Source organism: Cnephaeus nilssonii (genome assembly GCF_951640355.1).
Source record: "Cnephaeus nilssonii genome assembly, chromosome: 10".
NCBI lineage: Eukaryota > Metazoa > Chordata > Mammalia > Chiroptera > Vespertilionidae > Cnephaeus > Cnephaeus nilssonii.
Window position 1 is genome coordinate 68,140,672 of NC_137081.1, and position 24,148 is coordinate 68,164,819.

The following is a 24,148-nucleotide window of genomic DNA, read 5'->3' on the forward strand; positions in this document are numbered from 1 at the left end:
TTTGCCCCGATAGACTTAGATATGGATTAACCAGTAAGAAATAAGCAGGGACATAAAAAAAAAAAAGAGGAAAAAATTAAAATGTAATCTTTTATTTACACTGAATTTGGCATTTACATTGGCTTTTGCCATACAAATTTCATGGTGTTTTAATGTTGTTTAGAACTATTTATAGTGTCATAGTGAACTTTTTAGCATCTAGAAGCTATTCAGATCATAACCAAGCAATTAGGCATGATGAGAAACTAAAACGATGGGGTTCTCTCGTTCTTTCCCTCATAATGAGTCATTATGACATAGTTGAAAACTAATGGGTTAAGAGTGAGGACACATGAATTCTCCATCCAGCTCTTCTGGAAATCATTTGTGTTACTTTGCATGAATCGTGGACCTCACCGTACCGTAGTTGTGTCATCTGGTAAATGAGGAAATTAGACTAGAAATGTCGGACTCCACGCCACCCTAGCCCTCTTTCTAATAACATTTTACCCAAAAGCATGGACAAAGAAAACAAAAATCGCGGGGCTGCTATAGTTGGTGTGGAAGGGGGACGTTCTCGGGGATCCTGCCTCATGATATCATACCCAGGACAGCATAGTCACAGGGCCCTGAGCTTGAAGGGCCTCACTCTTGGCTCATTGCTTTGCTGTTGACATGTTGCACTAGGCCCCACAAATGATGTAGCCAGACCTGCTTATACCTCAAAAAATGCACTATGAAAATAGCAGAGTATAAGCCAGAATGGGAAGGGATGAGATCAGGGATTTGCGTCCTAAAGTATTACATAGAAACACGAATTCTGTCCAGGTTTACAGAGTCTTTCCAGGTGTCTGCTGAAAAATTGAATCCTGAGTACAGATCTAGACCTAGATTCAAAATCTTGCTTGAGCGAGAAGCATTATGGGCCAAGGTATAACTCTCCTCAATTGGTAATATTAGTGGTGAGGTTAGCAGGCTAGCAAGCGGTTAAGCCTCCTTAAGCACGAATTCTGAGTCATATCATTAACACAGGGAAAGTGGGGGAAAGAGTAAGACATTTTCTGTACCTTTATTATTACCTTGGTTTAAAAAGTTCCAAGTCCTCATATTACTCTTACATGGAGATTAAATGTAAACTTTTTAATTAGCTAGCTTTCTTATATGGGTAACAGAAGCCACACAATTTTGATCATGAGGTACTTCTCAGCAAGGGTTGAGTGGATGTATAGTGTTAACCAGTTGTGCAAGATCAATTTATTAGATAATTCAATTTAGTACCTAAACACTTAACAAGGGGTCATAGTAATATAAAGCATGCCGTTTTCTTCTTTTGTATGATAGTGATTACATTGTTATATGATGGAAGAGTTTTATCATCCAGTCAGATATGTCATGCAAATTATCGTTTTAATTTTTAAGTTAATTTCCTACAATGAGTTTTCAAAAATAAAGTGGAGAAAAGATAGGTTCTGAGCAAGGAAATCAGAAGTATGAGCAGGGAAAACAGAAGTAGCAGGTTGGCAGGTTGGGCGGGAGGGTCATTTTCAGACTATAATCAGTGTACACCAAGAAGAGCCTGTCACTTCCTGGCTGATGAATGCTGTGGTTTTATTAGCTTTGTTTGTGATTAGAAGCAGCTAACTTCACAGCAAGGGTTCCCACATAAAAGAACTGACATCCCAAGCTTTTTGAGTGTCTCCCTCTTTCATTCAGCAAATATTCAGTAAGCACTGTGTTCCTTGTGGCATCGTCTGTAGTTTCCAGGCAGCTCCAAAATAGAGTTTCTAAATCTGTGGATGTGGATCCTCCATCAGAAAGCTGTGTTGATTTGAATTTTTAATCTAGAAGAATATGGCAAAAAGAAGAGCAAATTGATTAGGGTGATTAATTAAGTGAAATTATGAAATTCTGAAACTTCAAGGATACCCCAGAAAGCATATACTGGCTCATTTTACAGGTGAGGATATTGAGAGATAAAAGTAATAAATAGCTGAGCCAATATGAGGAGTCCAGTGACCCAGAACCTGGTCTAATCATTTAGTGATTGAGCATTAGCTGTGTGCTGGGCACTGTACAGGAACCTGGTAATAAAATCTGAATAAGACATGATCCATGCCTCTGCCAGCTCACAGACATGTAAACAACAGATAACAAGGTGCCATAAGTTCAAAAATTGAGCTATGCAGATGATATTCAGTCACTGCAAACCTAGGGTATGAACTCGGGGTGAAATAGTCAAGAAGGCTACCTGACATCGGAGCAGTTTTGTGCTGTTTCGCAAAACCATGTTACTGAATGCTTGTTGAGCCAGGTGAGTCAGAGAACTGAATTCCCAGAGTAGTGATTCTTAAACTCGGTGAGTGTCAGAATCTGCTGTCAGACTTGTTAAAACACAGATTGCTGATTTCATAGGTCGGAGTTGGAGCCTAAGCAATTGCATTTCAAACAGGTTCCCAGGTAATACTCATGCTTCCAGCCTGAAGACCACATTTTGAAACCACTGCCCTAGCATCCGTACATGTTGTGTGACATGAAAAGCTCAAGGAATTACTGGGCAAAAACATCTTACTTTATAAACCCCTTTAAAATATAATAAAATAGTCTGTGAGTCTTTTTGGTAATATACCAACTCCAAATTTGTAGATTCTACAGTATTGTGAAAGATAATACATATTATCTAACTTGGGAATTTTTTTTTAAAGTCATGGCTTCTGTAGGATACATAGCAATCAAAACTGTCTAAGGGTTAGTAGTCTCTCAATCTTGATATTCACAATCCCCTGATATAAACCTAACTTTAAAATTAGACTCTGTCCCTGGCTGGGCTACTTCCTGGTGTTTGGGGAGATATTTGATCCTGCAGAGTAGTCCAGATTCCTATCTCCCCGCTCCTTCTGCAACGCTCTCTCCTAAAGCTCTTGCACGTGGGACTCTCATTGGCATCAGAACACGTGTTCCCCCGAGAAAGCCATGTCAGAGCAGGCGTGGAGAGAGCAGCCCAGACCCTGTACGAATTCCCAAGAAGAGAAGAAAACTCGGTGGCTTTTGATGAGCCTTCCCTGGCTTTACACACACCTCTGCAGCAGTTGGAGGCTACTGGTGGGCTGCCCTGTAGCTCTGTAATGAGAACAAGATCATCCTCAGCCCTCACGGTTGTTTTTAGATGCCTGGCACCAATATGCATATTGGGAGCCTTCTGCAGAAAGGCACACATGCATTTTTTTATGATGAAATGCTTATACTCTATTAGTTAGTCAACTTTAAACCAAGTAGCGTGAGAATTTTTACTCCTCAACAAATGCCGAGCATGGGCATGTTTTCTTTCTAAAAAATTCAGTACAAATGACTAAGTTAAAAATAATTTTCTAATCATGTAAAATGTTGTTAATAAAGAGACAAGTTTTCAAAAAGATGATGAATAGTTACCTACATTTGTGATTGTTTCTTCTGGTCCCTTCGCCTGGATATATGAAGTGAGTGAACGTCAGATTATATATCATTTCTGCATCATATTGAGGAAGTATCCATATACATGTACGGTATATACATATTATCCCCAGCAATACATATATGCATTTATAGGTCTATATATTGACGGTTCACAAATATTTTATGTAAGTGTCTCTACATATGAGAGTCACAGAACTAGGAAAAAATTATTAATCAACATGATTGCGTCCTAACCCAACCACACTCTGGCACTAGTACTCACTCAATAAACAGTTATTAAACACGGGGATGGATGAATGATTCCACTCAGGCTTTTACATATACTTGCTTCAGCTCTTCTAGAGCCTCCAAGATATTTTCCTTTCCAGAAGGATTATTTATTCATTTTGATGTTTATTAAAATGGCTTAGCATAATATTCAAATATATTTCTTCAATTTCTAATGAAAATTAAAAACATGCTGGGTACTAGACAAGTGAAAATAGAGTACCTGTCTTCCTGCATGAACCCATACTTGTTACAAATAAAGAAAATAAATGTTGAGGCGATAAAAGTAATGAGAGGAAAACAGAAAAGGAGAAGGATTAAGTCTCATAATTTAACTACTGGTAAACACTAAGTAAAACTCACTTTTAAGAATCTTTGAGAATATCTTAAACAATTCAATTATGGGGTGGGGGGAGTGTGTGTGACTGATTTGAAGACCAATATATCTCTTTTATTTAGAGTTCTGTTAACATTGCCTGTTTTTATTAATTTTATTATTGTTGTTGTTATTATTTTGTCCTCACCCGAGGATGTTTTTTCCATTGGTTTTTAGCAAGAGTGGGAGGGTAACACAGAGAGAGAAACTTTGATGTGAGAGAGACACATCAATTGGTTCCCTCTTGCATGGGCCCTGACCAACTGGGGCTGGGGATCAAACTGCAACCCAGGTATGTGCCCTTGAACAAGAATCGAACCTGTGACCCTTTGGTGTGTGGGCTGACTCTTTAACCATTAACCCACACTGGCCAGGACAACATTGACTGTTTTTTAGTCAATAATTTTTAAAATCAGTCCATACTGATAACTACTACCATCTATCTAACAATATCAATCTCACCTGGCCGGTGTGACTCAGTGGTTGAGCATTGACCTATGAACCAGGAGGTCACGGTTCGATTCCCCTTCGGGGCATATGCCTGGGTTGCAGGCTCAATCCCCAGTAGGGGGCGTGCAGGAGGCAGCTAATCAATGATTCTCTTCATTGATATTTCTATCTCTCTCTAAAAGTATATTTAAAAAATAAAAATATCAATCTTTATCATAAGCTAGACATAAAGGCATTTATGAAAGTATTATTGATAAGCAACATTAGTGAGAGAGAGAGATAATCATATTTACAAGAAATTTGAGGCTTTTTCACTTGTAGGGACCTAGAAATTTAACCTAACAATAATAAAATACATGTGGCTATGAGGAAACATTTTTAATTAATGAAATTCCTTTTTTAGACAGAGAAAGTTTACTTGACCTTCAGGAAGGTTGAGATATTTGCAAGACATTAGGGTAAATTTTAGGACTAAATACAAAATCTCTGGAGAAGGTATGGGAAGAAATTACTTGAGGCTTCTTGCAAATTTTATTATGGTTTGATCATAAATACCATGCAAATATCCTTTGTCAGTGTGTTTTGGCAGTTCTTCCTAAGAGACCAAGGAGTGAAGAGGATTACCAAAAAAAAAAAAAAAAGGAAAATTAGGTTGATTTTAGACTAGAAAAATGCAGTGGGGTATTCTATAATTTTTTTAGCCAATTTTCTACCTCATTCCTGTGTCCACTATACAGTATTCCAAAATCTTTACAGAAAAAAAAAACTGCAAACTTCAAATTGCATCAAAACTTCATCTCTCCCAACAATTTTGAGAATAACCAAAATGTAATCTCATCATTTTTCTACTATAGCAATTAGCCTGCTTTGGGGTCTAAGAGACTAAAACGCTTAGGCCTAAAGTTAGAAAAGGGAATGTTCTGGGTCACGGAATCTAGGGAGGTGGACCACAGAGCTCCTGGAAGAAGAGGTGCACCTTGACCTCAGAAACAAATACAGCCAAAAATGTCCTGTCCGGACCTGCTCTTTGTCTCTACTTCTCTGTGTTTACCTGCATCATCCTCTCTCTTCATAAATCTTATTCTACGTGGGATATATCAATTCCTTGGTTGTACATCTTATAGTTATAGTCACTTGCAGGGAATAAACTTCTTTGATGCTCTCTTTGGAACAAAGTCCTAAAATCATAGGGAAGAGACTGGTCCAGGCTACCCCTGGACCTTGTGGCCTGTTGAATGGAGGACTCAGATTAGTCCACTTCACGTGCATCTTAATTCACTGTGACTAGGGGAGCAGGATCGTGCAATAACATGGCAGCTGCCTTGGGTATCATAAGGCTTGGCAACAGGGAAAATGGGGAGCCGTTCCAGGCAAAGGAGAATGTTGTGGTGTGTGGCAGGAAAACCATAGCAGCACCAGGCAAAACCCACATTATATCCATGATGGTTATACGTAGTTCATGGAAGGCTAGGCTCTAGCCCACTTAAATGACTCTAGATATTGAGATATACACTGAGTGGCCAGATTATTATGATCTCTGGCCACTCAGTGTGTGTGTGTGTGTGTGTGTGTGTGTGTGTGTGTGTGTGTGTGTGTGTTTTAGAGGCCCGGTGCATGAATTCGTGAATGGGTGGGGTCTGGCCAGCCTGGCCAGGATGGGGGGACATGGGCGGTTGGCCAGCCTGCCTGCTGGTTGCACTCCTGGTCGAGGGGACAATTTACATATTAGCTTTTTATTATATAGGATATACACTGAGTGGCCAGATTATTATGCATTCAGAGATCATAGTAATCTGGCCAGTCAGTATATAACTAATAGCATACCTATACCACATGAAGCAAAGTCCTGATGGAGCAAATAGAAGTAAATGATTGAGTGCTATCTTCATGAAAGTCTTTTTGAATACTTATGTGGGCCCTATCGAATGATCTCTTGCAAGTATTTATGATCGCCACTACAGTTTATCACATAATTTTTCTACAATTGTTTGAATAGTAAGCCTAAGTTTCTAGCTCAACTATAGGTATCTTACCTTATGCTTTCTTTGACTGGAAGACTTCTACATCAAGATTAGTGTTAAGGACATAATTTATTCCATATGTAATCCATAAATGATTTTTAAGAGCCTACTAATTGCTAGGCAACATCCTTGATCATGATGCAAAGATAATCAAAGACGATCTTTAAAGAAAGCACATGATTTCATGTTTTTTGTCTCCATGACACTTGGAATAGAAGTCTAGCATGGCCAAATTTGATCTAGCAAGTGAATTGCCTCTCCAAATACCAGTGGTGTATCTAGATGCAGTTTAGTTTGCCTATCCAGAAAAATCAGAATTTTCCTCCCTTTTAAGCCAAAAAGCTATTAATGCAAATCCAAATTAATTTGCATTTGATTACATTTCTGATGGAAACATTCATGTGCAAATCAAAATTCATGCAAAAATAGCCAGATAATTCAAATAGTTGCTGAAATATCAAGATAAAATTAGGATGTTAAATGTACATCTATCAAATCTACTAGGATAAGGATCTTTAAATGGGACAATGCTCTTGTAATAAGTCATGTCTTGAACATTTAACATTTGAGTAGATCAGGGTTCAGAAGGAAGCTATTGCATTACTTTCTACTGCCAGAGTGCTGAAAAAGAAGTCAGTCATTGGTCAAATCCGTTAAGTTGTTCAAAACAGGTTCATCTTGGATCCGCCGTTTCCCCCCTTTATCTTTGTCTTGCCCTTAAACAAAAGATTTTGATAGATCTGAAGTGATTTTGATTATCCCAAACCATGGACAGATAGTCTGTGCTAGTTGGCAGTTGCTTCATACTTTCTAGTGACTTAATGGTGCAAGTTAAATGGCACCATCACCATCATCACCAATAAGTATGTTTTGGGAAACATCCACAGCATCATGAGTATACCAGTGGAACAGTGATCTGACTTATTCTTCTAAAGAAAGTATTTCAGATGTAAGATTCTAAGATTCCAAGAAAATATTTAAGCCAAATTTTAAGATATAAGTTATTAATCCACTATTGCACATTCCAAAGCTATATTTGAAGGACATATAGGTCTTGGGATCATACCATTGCTCTTGTTAAAATTAACAGAAGTTGGAGTAGCAAAAGAGAAAGGTTTGAGATCACCGTATTTAGGATTCCTAGCACTTAGTTTAATAGTCTACAGAGTGTAATGCTCCCCAGTTCTCTTTTATTTGATCCAATGTATTAGCTTATAGTTTCAAGTCTTTTTAGCATTTCAGTGATTCTACTTTGGTGAATGTCACCTACCATACATCAAATTTGAAAAACCTGAACATAAAGGAGGATCTTAGCCTCATCCTCTTTGGCACACTCGGTTCTTCCCCAACACTAGTGATTTTACTTCTGAAGTATCTCTCAATCTAGCCACTTCTCTTGTAGTCTCTATCACCAATTCTTTAACCGTTCTCTTTCGCAATCCCTGTCACACTATAGCTGGATTTGTCATTTAAAAATGCAGACAATCCACAATTCCATCCAACCATTCTCCTTGCTTAATACCCTTCAATGTCTTCCTGTTTCTCTTAGAATAAAACCCCAATCCTTAACAGGGCTGTCACAGGCTGCATGATCTGGTTCCTGCCTGCCCCCTCACCCTTGCATCACGCTGGCCCGCTTTCACTCTGCACTCCAGCACTGTCCTTTCAGATCCTGGAATGCACCACGTCCTTCCAGTCACCACTGCTCTTCCCCAGCTTCTAAGTTAAAACTTAGACGTTAAAACTTCTAAGTTCAGGCATTTTCCATTAAAGCTTTCCTGACCTTCCAGACCCCAACAGCTCCCCCTTTTACTTCTTCCATGCCACCATGCAACTTCCTTTCATAATACTTATTTGAGTTTGTAATGTCATATTCATTTTTGAGACAATATCATTGCTCTCATGGCTTTCTGAAGGATGAGACTGGATCCGTTTTTTGCTTATCCAAACAAGACCAGATGAGTGTCACATACCAGGCATTCAGTGAATACTTGTTGAATTCATGGAAGGTTCCACTTCCTATTCTCATCTATAATTCACACCTTCATAATAGTGAAAGCCAAAAATAAAAATAAAAATGGACTGACTTGCTTGAAGATCACCCTGCCACAAATTGCCAGAGAGAATTAGTATAGCGGGTTCTGTGATATCTTTTATGGCAGAGAAGGCGAGATGAAGAATATTGTGTTCTCAAGGTTAACTGCTCTCAGAAACTGTGAAAGTGGAACTCCACCATGAATTGTACAAAGCAAAGGACTTTTTGTCACCTCCTTGTAGTGGAGAATAATGTAACAGACACTCTCCCAACTCTGTCTTATGCATAAAATTTTTATTTAGAATATTTAAGCCCCACTCATTTCAGAAACATACAGAGTAGTTTCAAATATACACAGTCTTGTCACACAAGTTGCTAAAATTGATTTATAACTATTATTCATTTCAGGGGAATAGAGTCATAATTACAATATTTAAAAGTAACATCAAACTCACACAGACATATAGCCATTCTCTTTGCTTACTGTGTTCCTTGTATTTCTATCAGTCATGAGCTTAATTTTATTTTCAGCAGCTTTAAAATACCGAGCTACATATTGAAATTATAGGAAAAGATAAACTGCCACATTCCATGATTTTTTTAAAACAAAGTCCCAGTATTATCTCTCTAGGAATATCTGTCCTCTTGCATCTGTCTGGGAGTATGCAGTCCTGGTTGTCTGTGATATTCAGAGTGGAGCGTTAAAAGCTTATATTTAGCAACAGGATGTAGCTGTGGTTAGGGACGTTAAGTTTAGTGGACAATAAAAAATTAAATATACCTTTATTAAAAGAGAAGGAAGTTTTATATAGGCTATTAAAGTCGCTCTGAGCTCATATTGTCTCTCCCTCTTATGAATCTTAGAATGTAGTTCAGCTTTTTCAAAAAATTTCCCTAGAAATCATTTGTGAAATTATGTGGACGAGTATCCCTGGAAAAAGAAAATAAAACATGCCTATGTAACTTAAAGCAAAGTCCTCTCTCTCTCTCTTTTTTTTTTTTCTTTGTTGCACATACGAATAAACATGTAACCCCAAACCAGTCGTCTGCAACATTTCTTACAAATAAACTAGGTATTTGCAGTCTTTTTGTAAGTTACCATGTCTTCCTAGCAATGAGGTAAGCAGACTTGGACTCCTAGGAGGAAGGCCCTGAAAAGACATGTCTCCTCCTTTTATGATTTCAGTTAAGAATGCAAATTGCACAGCAGACTTTGAGGAATACTTTGCCAAAAGGAAACTGGAGGAACGCGATGTCCACGCGGTCAGCATCGAGGAGTACCTTCAGCGCAGCGACACGGCCATCATTTACCCAGAGGCCCCCGAGGAGCTGTCTCGCCTTGGCACGCCCGAGGCCAATGGGCAGGAAGAAAATGGTGAGGCTGTAATTCATTTTTAGCCACTACACTGACCTCTGCAGCTGTTACAATTACAAATGCACTACATGCCTGGGTGTTTACCTTAAAATTTGAAGAACAGCTGCAGAGGCATGGAATTTCATGAGCAAAGATTAGAACTGTAATTTTAGGGTATTGTGAAATTTTTTTTGTCAGCAAATTTGTGTCATTTGTACATCCAATAAAGAACAAGAACAATTAGAGCCTATTTCTACGAGATAAAAATATCTAAATGGATTCCCATCTTTCTGAAATATTTCACTTTTCAAGGCAGACACACACACACACACACACACACACACACACACACACACCAAAGTTTAGAAAGTCTGACCCTAACCTTTTGTTCTTTACGGGCACCTGACAAGCTCCTTCACACTGTGAATTCCTGAGTCATCTGTGACTCCAGGTTTACTACGTACTGTCAGTCACCTCAAGAGAAGCTCCTCGTTTATCAGCTGTTTAAATCCCCCCCCCCTCCCCCCAAAGCTCAAGTAATTAATTAATTTCCCAGCGCAGTGTGAGCTGATTCCGACAAGTCTGTCCCGGGTGCGCGCGGGGCCGGGCGCGCTGATGGCACTCGCGTGCACAGACTGCCCTGATTCCTGTCATGCCATCCCGGGCAGCCAGCCCATTAGCTGCCATTGATTTACTGACCTTTTGGCCCGCTTCTCTCCCTCCCGTCTCTGGGCTACAGACCTGCCACCTGGAACTCCAGATGCTTTTGCCCAACTGCTGACCTGCCCCTACTGCGACCGGGGCTACAAGCGCTTGACATCCCTGAAGGAGCACATCAAGTACCGCCACGAGAAGAATGAGGAGAACTTCTCCTGCCCTCTGTGTAGCTACACGTTCGCCTACCGCACCCAGCTCGAGCGGCATATGGTGACGCACAAGCCAGGGACAGATCAGGTGGGGGGTTGGCTTTAAGTGATTCCTTTCTATAATAACCCCTTAGAGAAACGATATTGCTTTGATTGGCAATCATTATTAATTTTTCATGGCATTTTGAAGATGCAGATCTTTTAATGGTAATAGCTTTAATTGAGGTCTAAATGATTTTTTGATGGTCTCTTCTAATATGATTTAATAGTCTTATGTTCACGATCGAATGAGTGTGTTAATTTCTAATTTAGAAATTTTATTTGCACTTTAACTTGACTTTAGTTTCATTTTTATGTTCCACAAAAAGTGAATGAAATTGTAGCATTTTAATTATACATTATTAAACATCTCAGCAATTTTAATTCCATTTTTCACCCAGTTTTACTGGGGGAAATTTTTTTTCCATATAGGATCTAAGTCAGAGTAAAAGAAATGTGTATTTCTTTCACGTGTATAACACCTTCAATTACTTAGAGTATTTTTACAAGTAGTTACTAGTTTATGAAATCTAATTAAGTGTTTTAAGGGAAAATTTTTAAAAGCATATAATATATGTGCATATATTGAACATAAACTGGATTACTGCTAAAATGTTGGATATACATTAAAAATGATCCCTTCTTGATATGCATGTTTATTGCTGAATGGTAAAACTACTCGGCCTCTTTTGGCTTACTTGTGTTAAAAATAAAAACTCTATCTTTGACAGGTAAGCAAAGCTTCTTAAATCCTTAAAGTGATTGGATAGGATTGATTCACAGTGTCTCTTCAACGTTTTAGCAAAGCTGCTCTTTCTGTCCTCCTGGGAGAATTGACTGCACATTGATATTATGACGTATTCGGGTGGTAACAGAAATGGTGTGTCTACATCCCCGCACCTGGCCCTCCAGAGCTGGAATCCCCCTAGATAAGCCTGGCCACCATACCTGTTTTAAAAATTATTAAACAGGATATGCTACAGAACTCTTAAGTTTTGTTTCCTATGGGCTTTATTTTCTTTGACTAAGGAAAATGAGAGTAAGCAAACACAATCAAGCAATGATGATGATACTATATTATGGAATTCTACTATTTTAAGAGAACATTTCATGTAAATCACTCCGTTTATATCTGACTGGGCTTGTCACCTGAGTGTTTTTCAAAGTTCAGTTACAAAAGCTATGCTTGCATAGCTACACTTATGTAACAGTTTACCTCCCCTTTCTTATACGCACACAAACGCTAGGGGGGAAAAAGGGCCTAGATATTTATCTAGCATAACTGCTTTAAATTTCACATGCAGAAGTGTGATTGTGTTGGCGCATTATGAATGGTAGCTTTGGTGTTGAAAAGTCCCCTCATTTGCTCATGGCATTTACAATTAGTAAATTAAAATGATTGTATCATATTAACAGTGGCACAACTAAAGTTTATAGTAGTCCTCTGAGGGCTGTGGGGGGAGACAAAGCAGCTGTTGCTGTTTGTTTATGCAACTCAGCAACATATGAGCGCTGGTCCCTCAATGGCGCTCGGCGGGCTGGGCTCCGCTTGATCTTTGAAGGTTGCTGCTGTTTGAACAAACCTCCCTGTGTCCCATGTAACACCATCTGTCTCACTAGGAATGTGGGAAGATTCAGCACACCCTAGCAGTTGTCATACCGTTTCTGTGCTGTCTTTTTTGCAAAAGGCTTTTGTGCCATTGCTGCTTGAAAAAGGCTGACCTCCTACCTTGAGCATCCAGAGTGGATGACTGAATTTTTTTTTTTTCCTTCAGAATTCGAAGTCACAGTGCTTTTTATTTCCTTGTTCAAAAAGGTCAGCTGTGTTTGATTATATCTTCGCTGCTTTTAACTTGTCTTTTCAGCAAACTTTTTTTTTTCTTTTTTGGTCCCTACTCCCTAGCACAGTACTAAAAAGGAAAATGAAAAGTCGTTGAAGTCTTTCCTACTGGCCTGTGATAAAACTGCTCAAGATGTTGTCTCTTACATTTGATAATGAATCAGATCTGATATGCAACACCTCAGGAAAAAGAGGGTTTGCACTTGCTCCTAGCGCAGTGAAGGAGCCCTTTAAACATGCTTATCGTGTAATGACATGTTTATAGTGAAGGGGTTGTTGTTTTTTGTTTGTGTGAGGGTTTTTTTTTCTTTCTTCTTCAGATTTGCTTGTGCTTCAGTGTAAGACACACTTTTACCCTGATACAGAAAATGTGATAAAATTAGTTGTGAATGTGAGGGGACTTACTGAGGGGGGGGGGGGACTATTTAGAATTTTCAGGATAATATTTATTTTTTTTCTTGACAAACTGGTTGCATTCCATCAGGAAACCTTCAGATTTTCAAATCTGCAGTAAACACGAACCACAAACATGTTCACAATTATGCTTTCTCCTCTCAAAAGGCTCAGAGTAACATTTTGGAAGAGATACTACAGAGATAATTCCAAAGCAAGTAGTTGGATGCACATGTGAAAGCACTTTTTTTTTTATTTGTTCCAATTTTATTGCCAACATTATCACTTTTATTGCAACTCTGAAAGACTGGGCAAATAAATAAACATGCACTCAAACCTTTTGGCCTGTCTGGAAAAAAAAAAAAAGAGGCCTTTTAAAAATATTTGTAGCAAATTTCCTTTGTTCCTCCTGCACAAAACTGATGTCAGTCTTTCTCCTTTTATAGCACCAAATGCTGACCCAAGGAGCAGGTAATCGCAAGTTCAAATGCACGGAGTGCGGCAAGGCCTTCAAATATAAACACCACCTGAAAGAACACCTGCGAATTCACAGTGGTGAGTAGCAGGGGTGCTGGTGCTCACCTTTGCATTTTGTTTCCTCAGAGGAGTCTAAAAGTTTGCTTAAAATTTACACAATCTTGCTTGTAGCTTTTTGGAACTCCCCACTTATTTCCTACACAATGTGTGCCTGTTTTGTCTCCACTATGTTTCCCCCAAAAGCATGATCTCGGTAGTAAGCAAGAAGAGGAATGCTTATAGTTCCTAAAAAACCACAAATGCTTTGATTTATCACAAAATCTAGAAGCTCCTTTTTTTCCTTTAAGAAACAGGTTAAATATTGTTGACCTGAAGAAGCTCCAATGTCAAATTCTAAAGAATATTCATTTTTGATACCTAACCATGAATGAAAAAATTGAAGAATTTTGGAAAAGAGCTTTTGTACCATACATATTCCTTGATTCCTGAGAGAGTGGTATGTTACAAAACAACATCCTACCACCGAGATTTCTCCTTTATAACCATTTTGATAGTTCTGCCAAGCATTTTATTACCACATTGGATGCCACTCAGAGGACTAGCTGGATTGGTAAAATCAATGGAATCTCTGAAGAATTGATTAAAGCCATGGCTATCCTTCCCTTTAATACCGTGACATCTTTATTGTGCTATTGACCACACATTAATCTGACACTATGTTTAAAAGGAGGCTGCCGATGGCAAGGCAAGATTTGGGATCTTGGCTGAAAAAGGTATAGCCCTCACCTGCCATTGCTAACATCTTGAATCATGTCCTCCCAGGGTAAATAAAGCCCAGAAACAGTTGTGGCCACATAATTCTAATCTAGGTACCGAGAATGTAGAGGTACCCCAATGTGTTCCTTTCCTTTGGTTTTACAGATTCTTGTTTTGGTAGACAATTGTAGTCATTACTTCATCAAAGAAATATAATGTTAACTCTAATTGTCATTTCAGGTGAAAAACCATACGAGTGCCCAAACTGCAAGAAACGTTTCTCCCATTCCGGTTCCTACAGTTCACACATCAGCAGCAAGAAATGTATTGGTTTAATCTCTGTAAATGGCCGAATGAGAAATAATATCAAGACGGGTTCTTCCCCTAATTCTGTTTCTTCTTCTCCTACTAATTCAGCCATTACCCAGTTAAGAAACAAATTGGAGAATGGAAAACCACTCAGTATGTCTGAACAAACAGGCTTACTTAAAATTAAAACAGAACCACTAGACTTCAATGACTATAAAGTTCTTATGGCCACACACGGGTTTAGCGGCACTAGTCCCTTTATGAATGGTGCGCTTGGAGCCACCAGCCCTTTAGGAGTTCATCCGTCCGCTCAGAGTCCAATGCAGCACTTAGGTGTAGGGATGGAAGCCCCTTTACTTGGGTTTCCCACAATGAATAGTAACTTAAGCGAGGTACAAAAGGTTCTACAGATTGTGGACAATACGGTTTCCAGGCAAAAAATGGACTGCAAGGCTGAAGAAATTTCAAAGTTGAAAGGTTATCACATGAAGGATCCATGCTCTCAACCTGAGGAACAAGGAGTTACCTCTCCTAATATTCCACCTGTAGGTCTTCCAGTAGTGAGTCATAACGGTGCCACTAAAAGTATTATTGACTATACATTAGAAAAAGTCAACGAAGCCAAAGCTTGCCTCCAGAGCTTGACTACTGACTCAAGGAGACAGATCAGTAACATAAAGAAAGAAAAGCTACGTACGTTAATAGATTTGGTCACTGATGACAAAATGATTGAGAACCACAGCATATCCACTCCATTCTCATGCCAGTTCTGTAAAGAAAGTTTTCCTGGCCCCATTCCCTTGCATCAGCATGAACGTTACCTTTGTAAAATGAATGAAGAGATCAAGGCAGTCCTGCAACCTCATGAGAACATAGTCCCCAACAAAGCTGGAGTTTTTGTTGACAATAAAGCCCTCCTCTTGTCATCTGTACTTTCTGAGAAAGGAATGACAAGCCCCATCAACCCATACAAGGACCACATGTCTGTACTTAAAGCATACTACGCTATGAACATGGAGCCCAACTCTGACGAACTGCTGAAAATTTCCATTGCTGTGGGCCTTCCTCAGGAATTTGTGAAGGAATGGTTTGAGCAACGAAAAGTCTACCAGTATTCAAATTCCAGGTCACCATCACTGGAGAGGAACTCCAAGCCGTTAGCTCCCAACAGTAACCCTCCCACAAAAGACTCTTTATTACCCAGGTCTCCCGTAAAACCTCTGGACTCCATAACATCACCATCTATAGCAGAACTCCACAACAGTGTTACGAATTGTGATCCTCCGCTCAGGCTAACAAAACCTTCCCATTTTACCAATATTAAACCAGTTGAAAAATTGGACCACTCAAGGAGTAACACTCCTTCTCCCTTAAATCTTTCCTCCACATCTTCTAAAAACTCCCACAGTAGTTCTTACACTCCAAACAGCTTCTCTTCTGAGGAGCTCCAGGCTGAGCCTTTGGACCTGTCATTACCAAAACAAATGAAAGAACCCAAAAGTATTATAGCCACAAAGAACAAAACAAAAGCTAGTAGCATAAACTTAGACCACAACAGTGTTTCTTCATCATCTGAAAACTCAGATGAGCCTCTAAACTTGACTTTTATCAAGAAGGAGTTTGCAAGTTCAAATAATCTGGACAACAAAAGCACTAACCCAGTGTTCGGCATGAACCCATTTAGTGCCAAACCTTTATACACAGCTCTTCCTCCACAAAGCGCATTTCCCCCTGCCACTTTTATGCCACCAGTCCAGACCAGTATCCCTGGGCTACGACCATACCCAGGACTGGATCAGATGAGCTTCCTACCACATATGGCCTATACCTACCCAACTGGAGCAGCTACTTTTGCTGAGATGCAGCAAAGGAGAAAATACCAACGGAAACAAGGATTTCAGGTAATGAGTCATATCTTTTTGCTGTGAAAGAGATGAAAATAATATCGTTGATGTGCATGCAGGAGAAAAATGATAGTAAAAAATATCAAGTGTTATGGTTTCAGCAGAAATAGAAGAGTTTGTTTTAATTTGAACCTAGACTAGGAAATTAAATGAAGAAAGAGTAGAACACTGTACTCTTGAAGCATATGTGCCTTAAAAATAGAAAGTATTTAATATTTATTTTTGAGGCCTGTTTAGATTGATTCACCTACTTTTGGAGTTATACTCTGATAACAATATTTGCTATTATGTCCATAGATGCTAAAAGTTAACATTTATAAGTCACAGATGTTCACAAATTGCATGTATAATTTTGATGGGGACTTGGTTTTATAGAGAATAGCTTATTTTGAAAAGTATTTTAAAAATTATTTTGCACATTCCACATGACTTTTTATGTAATTTCAAACTAGTAAATAATTTGTGGTTTTTCAAATACAAAAGCAGGTATGTTTTAACATCTTGGAGTATAATCCCTGCTTGCAAAATAGGAGCATAAGTAGCATGCACCTCCGTAACAGCTGTCCCCATATTCCATTTGACAGTACATCTGCCCTCTTTGTAAATGTATTTAAGCCTATTTAATCTTCTCTAATATTAATTAGTGCAAATGTAGTCTAAGAAAACTGAACTGTGGACTAGCAAATGGAAATGTATGTTATCATGCAAGTTTACACTCCTTGGATCAAGACAAAATAAATATCAAGAAATTTAATAATTTACTGATCCACATTCATTATTGTTCAATGCTGAAGGCTGTTTTAACATAGATAGAACATTGATAAAAAGTGTTATTAATATTCCCTATTTCAAATTAGAAAATTAAATATAAAAATATAGCTTGAGGCCTTTAGTTGGTAGACATACATTTAAATAGATTGCATAATAATAACATTTTGTACCTAAATATAAAATTCAATTAAAATGGGGTTTCTGCAGCTACATATCATTTCTGAAGTCAAGCACACTGGAAAATACACAAATTCTGATGCTGAATTTTCACTCATGGGTATTTCCTGATATATAGAAAATTAAGGATTTTAGAAAATGTTATGTTTTTCTCACTTTCAGAATTAACCATTTTCTATCCTTGAAAAACTATGAGCTCTACCATGTAGAATAGAGAGAGTTTATGTTTTTGTTGACAGGTGAGACCTCATATGTTGTTTGTGTAAGTTAATATGTTTTTATAAAAACTAGATCAATTAATAGCAAGCATTATGAGGTTCTCCAAATGTCAGCCTATGTGAAGTTGTTTGGTATCAATACCAAGAGAAGAGACTGTGTTGAACTGTGTGATTACATCACAGGGAGAATTGCTTGATGGAGCACAGGACTACATGTCAGGCCTAGATGACATGACAGACTCCGACTCCTGTCTGTCTCGAAAGAAGATCAAGAAGACAGAGAGTGGCATGTATGCGTGTGACTTATGTGACAAGACATTCCAGAAAAGCAGTTCCCTTCTGCGACACAAATACGAACACACAGGTATGAGTGACTTTGACTAGCTAGTTAGAGCTTCCTGGCCTGCTGTACATTTCATAATATTTAATGAGTACACTTGTGCAACATAAGATGTAGCATATGCTGATACCTTCAACAAGGAAGAAATAACACTTTTGCCTAGCTCAATAGGATTTTTTCGTTGCCTGTTTATTGGATCACTTACGTGTTTGTGAGTGTGCTTGTCTGTCTATCTTATGAATTAATCTGTGCACCAAATTCACTAATCATGCCAAAGGTATCTATAAATGGCCAGGAAGATGAAATGGTATGCATGATTTAATCAAGCTATTGAAAATATCTTCAAATACTCAAGCTGTGAAGAACTTATGTATGTAAAAATTTAATAACAAAAGAAATTTAGTCAATGTTGTATTAATTTCATCATACAAAATTTAAGTAAGCCATGATTCAGGGGTGATTCTGTTTGTTTTAATAAATTGGCCATATTTTGAATAAAATAAAAGTGTTAGTTCTGTGAAAGAAAAGACACAAGTAATGTAACAGGCCAAATATGCTACTGAAACTACTTGTATTTAGAAGACTAAAATAAAACTTTCTAAATTCATTTCTGATTCAGAAAAATTATAGAGTTGACAAGATGGCAGCCTAATTCTTCTCTTTGAGTAGAGAGATAGTGGGTTAATTTTTTAAAAGGAAGGTGAAGTACCACCATGTGAAGCAATATTACTTCCCATGATCTGATCTGCAACTCCGTGGTGCAGCGACGCTGTGTTCCCTCCTGCCTCCTTCTCCCTCCACCCTTCACAGCAAAGTAACTCGGCCTCATCCCTGTCCCTAACCTATCCCCAGCCTTTCTCCACTAGAAACTTGGCATGCTTTACTGACCCTTGATGGGAAAAGGAAGAGTGTAGGATTTCAATCAAAATATTGGCAGGGGAAAATTATAAAAAAAAAATTTCATTTTAAACCAGGAAGTCTGGTAACAAACATTTTAATATAGAGGGAGAAAATCAACCTAATATTAATGCTTTTGGGGAAAAGTGATGAAGAGACAAAAGGAGAAAAAGAAAAAAGAAGGACTGGGAATATTTTCTGTCATACTTTGTCTAAATACATAGCACTCTTTTTAGAGACTGAAAACTGTCTTTGGGAAGCACTTCCTTTTCATCAGCTTCCCTTTTCCTCACTGAGCATGTGCTGGAGGCAGCACCAGTGACCGGAATCAGCCTGAGAGTGGGGGGAAAGTTGTGTGAGTTCTATAACATGAAGTGTTGAGAGTAATGTGAAGAGAGCAAGGTTGATAAATAACAGTGCTCTTCATCTAGCTCAGTTTTCTTTTCCTTCAACTGTTTGATATAATTGCTATTATTTTAAGTTCAAATAAATATATTTTAATGACAACCTTATTTAAATAGCAGATCCCAAAAGTTTTTATACTTGTGTGATATAATTCAAAGTTTGATATGTCAAAATTTTCCTACATTTGTCTTTTTTGATAGCTATCATAGATATTTTCTTTAGTAAGTCCTATTTAAGTATTTTTAGAGTAAAGATATTTTCATACCTAAATTTAATATTTTAATCAACCTCAAATATATTTTTATTTCATTATTCAGCTGCAATAGGCACATCACTGAAGGCATCTTTTCCTCTCTGATTGGTTTTATTATATGACCATATGCAAACTCTATCATTTGCTACATGGTGAGTGTAAAACTTTTATTTTAGTGAGGGCTATCATACATATTGGCATCCAATCAATAACTTTTTAAAAAAATAAATTACATAATCCATAAATTTCATAGGTATATAGAAAGTTGAGAGACCCAAAAGTTGACAAACATAAATACACATAGTCAATTTGAAAAATATGTTGTATTTAAAAAAATGAAAAGAAAATGTTCTGGTCCTTAAAGATGTGAGATCTGCTGCCTAGAAACATTGCTTAGCAACAAGATGCTAACTATCCAATGGTTTCTCTAACCGTGTGATTAATTATCCTCCTGTTGGCTTACCAGCTTGTCAAGTTTCCAGTGTGTTAACTTTTTGGTCTCTTGACCAAACATCTCATGATGTTACTACTGTCAGTGTATCAGGTTTCATCAAAGTGAAGTTCTTCATGAATTTTCTATCTTTATGATATATATGGAAATTTAGTCCATTTTCCTTCCCTAATTGGGCCCCAACAGCCTTATATTTGTTTATATTAAGCACTAGTAATACATTGAAAATGTAATAATATGAAAATTATAAGTGAGAACAGTCTTTGGATTGATTGAGTCTGAGGTTGGGAAATGAAGTCGAATAATCATTTGAAAATATGTTAAGAATGTGTCATTGATAAAGTGCATTTCTTACATGTTCACAATTTAACATATAGAATAGTTTAAATTAATAAGGAAATTATGAGCTACTTATTCTTGTGATCCTGTGCTCTTTTACCTCAACCTCTTTAATTTATTCCTAGGCAGACACCAATGATATAATGCTTAATTTTTCTTACCAGTGGTGTATTGCTTGCTTGCTTTTCCTGGGAAGTGGGCCTGCGAAAGAGGAAAAAAAACACTACATAAATGTTGACTTCGATAGAATTAATTGCCACAAACAAGTACTGTGAAATAAAAAATCTGAAAACCCTGTTAGACACTGTTAAGAACTCATTTGCATTCCACTAAAATTTAAATTTGACATTTATTGAGTACTTTCTTTATTGAGATATTGAGGTAGGCACTTTTAAACCCACCTTATTTAGAAAAGTAATAAAAATGTTCCTGCTTTTAAGTAGATAAAGTAGGAGTTTTACATAAATTACTAGTCAATTTTATTTCTCAGTTGTATGATAATATTATTCATACCACAAACCTTCCATTTATTAATTTCTGTTATCATTCCAGCTGTCAGGTGAATCATGAACCTCAATATTAGAAAAAATTACCCTTAAAAAGTTTTGATCATTCAGTGTCAATTTGGATGTCTTTTCTGAATCTTATTTATGTGGAAATTTAATTCCAGGATGTCTTGATTTGAATTGGGTAAACCAATCAAACAAGTTCAAAAGAGGTGAATGTCCAAGTCAGTTTCTATTTAAATAGAATTTACTAAATGCTTAGCAGTGAAACTTCTGGAGATTTAGTGCAAGATATAGGTCAGAACTCCCCGGCCTTCACTTCCAAATTCTGTCCTTTGTATAACATAATAGCTGAACATTTTATTCTTTCATATTGGCAGTTCATAATGCAGAATTGATATATTTTTATTGTAAGCATATTGTTTATTATCAAATGAATTCCCCAAAAGTTGGTTGCCTATAACTATAGAGTATCCGTGTAATAGACTGCAGTTTAGTGGGCATCACCCAAGCATTTCTAACAGGTCTTGAAACTTGTCCTGGAGAGTGCTTGTTCTCTCTAAGGATACTGCTTTGTATTTTGTTCCTTTGGAAAAGAGAGAGCCATGTCAACTGCGATGTTTATTCCAAACTTTTCACACGGCCAATCCATGAAGCGACCTATCTGGTTGACCTTTTTGTGCTCCTGACCTGATGAGACATTAGTTTCTAAAGGAGGTTGTAGGACAGTTTTACCAATACGTGCTTTAGCAAGTAAAGCACCGAGAAATCTCTCATCTTCAATTTCTCTTCTTTCCACTCAGATTTCTTTCTTCCATTTACTCTGCTCCTGATACATGCATCTTGCTTGCGACTTGGGAAATTATTGAAAATGTATTAATGAATGCAAATAAAAGGATCTAACATTAAATGAGTGCTTACAATGTACTATCCTTATACTAGCCACTCTTCTTAGCTATGTTGTCTCCTTGACTCCTATGCCCAGTCCGTAAGTTCGGTCTCCAAATGATTTCTCTTTTACTGATAAGAACCTTGGTCCTTAGGGAGGTTAACATAACTGAGACTGCACAGCAGGTCATAAAAGTGGATTTAAACCCAAGCAATCGGACTCCAGAACCCATCTCCCCTATGTAACACTGAGCTGTCCTGTCCCTGTGAATAAAATTGCCACTGTCAGAAATGTCTTATCCTTGCTTCTGATAGCATCCTCTTCTTTAAGGCCCAACACCACATTCCTATATAGCGACTTCAAGTTTTCCAGAAGGCAAAACCTCTGTCTTTTCCCCAAATACACTTCTACTTCCTGTTAAATGACATCTCACTTATGATAGTCTTGTCAAATGGAAAAGCACCCTACCTTTCCAAACTCTTGGCATTCCATCGAATTCTCTTCTATGTCTTTCCAGTTTGCCTCATTCGAAACATCTTTTCCAAAAGCGAAGGAGTGGTTCTTGTGTGGTTTGAATTATAATTTTTTTCTTCAGACTTTTAGCCATAGATGAGAAGTAGATTACAAGAATTTTCCTTATTTCCAATACAAGGAGTAGTCACCAACAAATATCTATCTCCTCTTACAGGTAAATAACTTCTTCCTACTCTAATAATTTGCCTTGCCACATCTATCATCATTGTATTCATATTGAATATTCCTTTAAGATAATGGCCATTAATTAAATAACATGTAGAAGCCTACAAAAATTTCTAAGTAGTAGCATGCCCCCAGAGGCATTCAATAACATTAACAAAGGTATTTGATTACTAATTGAGATTATATTGCACCATACAACTGAAAACCTGAAGTGTGTAGAATGGGTTTCTAATCTCAGAATATGACACAGCAAACGACAATGGGGTTGAATCTGCTAATGCTGGTTTTCAATTTAATTTGCTGAAATGCAAGTTTGTATTAGGAAACATAAGCACACAGCTTCATGCGTGTTATGATGATACAGACTGCTCTCTACATGACACATTTCTGACTTAAACTCTGGAGCATCGGTCTGATAATTTTTGGGGGTCAGTTCTATTTTGGAAATAAACTTTTAAGTATGGCAGCTATGGAAGGTGTTGAAGACATTCCAGTGCTATTTGTGGCCTGGAATCAACCAGATGTGTTTAGGCTTGGCACTAGTTTCAAGTTCCAATACTGGTTAGAAAGTGCCTAGAATGCCAAAGGAAACACAGCATTCTCCCGCTGAAGAGTATTTTCACACTCAACAAGTGGCTGCATCGCATGGAAAACCTTAGAGGGGAAACACTGTTTGGGATTAGTTCGGCCTCCAGGACATCCGTCTTTCTGCTTTGTATTTTCAAGTGATTTGTTCCCGAATTTTTATTCTTAGAACCCGATAGCTGATAAGACATCCTTACCATCTCCCTTCTGTTTCTAACTTGGCAATTTGTTCCTGTTGGAGACATAAAGCCCATTTTCAAAGCAGCCGTTCAGGACTTCACAGGCAGAGAGGATAAATTCCAATGCCAGTGAGGATGCCATCTTTATCCCTTTCATACAAGTTCTTGTTTTCTAATCGTAGGGAAGAGAATTGCGTGATTAAAATACGTGCACAAGTGCTAGAAATTTCTCGCTCCCTAAGACATTTTTTCGAAGTGTTGAACGATGCAATTAGCAACTCAAAGCTTCCTTTCTGAGACTTTTCCCCTTCCGTCGCTTTCGAGTTCCCTCTTGTTTATCAATTTTCGAGTTCCTTCTTGCATTGCATTCGCATCAGAGCGCCAAACGGTGAGCTGAGAGCGCACCTTCCCCAGCTCTCCTCCAGGAGATGGAAGTGCGTTGCGCTTCCAGCCACCTAGGCGGGCACCCGGGCGCCTCCGCCCCGCGCCTCCGCCGACCCCGTGGTGGAAAGCGACCTCCCGCCCGGCCACTAACCGCCCTGTCCTCTCGCCCTTTTCTCCCAGGAAAGAGACCACACCAGTGTCAGATCTGCAAGAAAGCCTTCAAACACAAGCACCACCTGATCGAGCACTCGAGGCTGCACTCGGGCGAGAAGCCCTACCAGTGTGACAAGTGCGGCAAGCGCTTCTCGCACTCGGGCTCCTACTCGCAGCACATGAACCACAGGTACTCCTACTGCAAGCGGGAGGCGGAGGAGCGGGAAGCGGCGGAGCGCGAGGCGCGCGAGAAGGGCCACTTGGAGCCCACGGAGCTGCTGATGAACCGGGCTTACTTGCAGAGCATCACCCCGCAGGGGTACTCTGACTCGGAGGAGCGGGAGAGCATGCCGAGGGACGGCGAGAGCGAGAAGGAGCACGAGAAG

At 38.4% G+C, this 24,148-nt stretch overlaps 1 protein-coding gene across 5 annotated transcripts in view; it reads left to right on the forward strand.

Annotated features, from left to right (window-relative positions):
• Positions 1–24,148, forward strand: part of ZEB2 (zinc finger E-box binding homeobox 2) — a 134,782-nt gene that overhangs the window by 105,349 nt on the left and 5,285 nt on the right. For all 5 annotated transcript variants that reach the window (XM_079783251.1, XM_079783253.1, XM_079783255.1 and 2 more), the window contains exons 5-10: positions 9,765–9,953; positions 10,672–10,886; positions 13,517–13,625; positions 14,544–16,513; positions 17,866–18,046; positions 23,790–24,148. The exon at positions 23,790–24,148 is cut by the window's right edge. In XM_079783251.1, coding sequence (XP_079639377.1) covers positions 9,765–9,953; positions 10,672–10,886; positions 13,517–13,625; positions 14,544–16,513; positions 17,866–18,046; positions 23,790–24,148 — 3,023 coding nt within the window. The remainder of the gene's footprint in view (positions 1–9,764; positions 9,954–10,671; positions 10,887–13,516; positions 13,626–14,543; positions 16,514–17,865; positions 18,047–23,789) is intronic.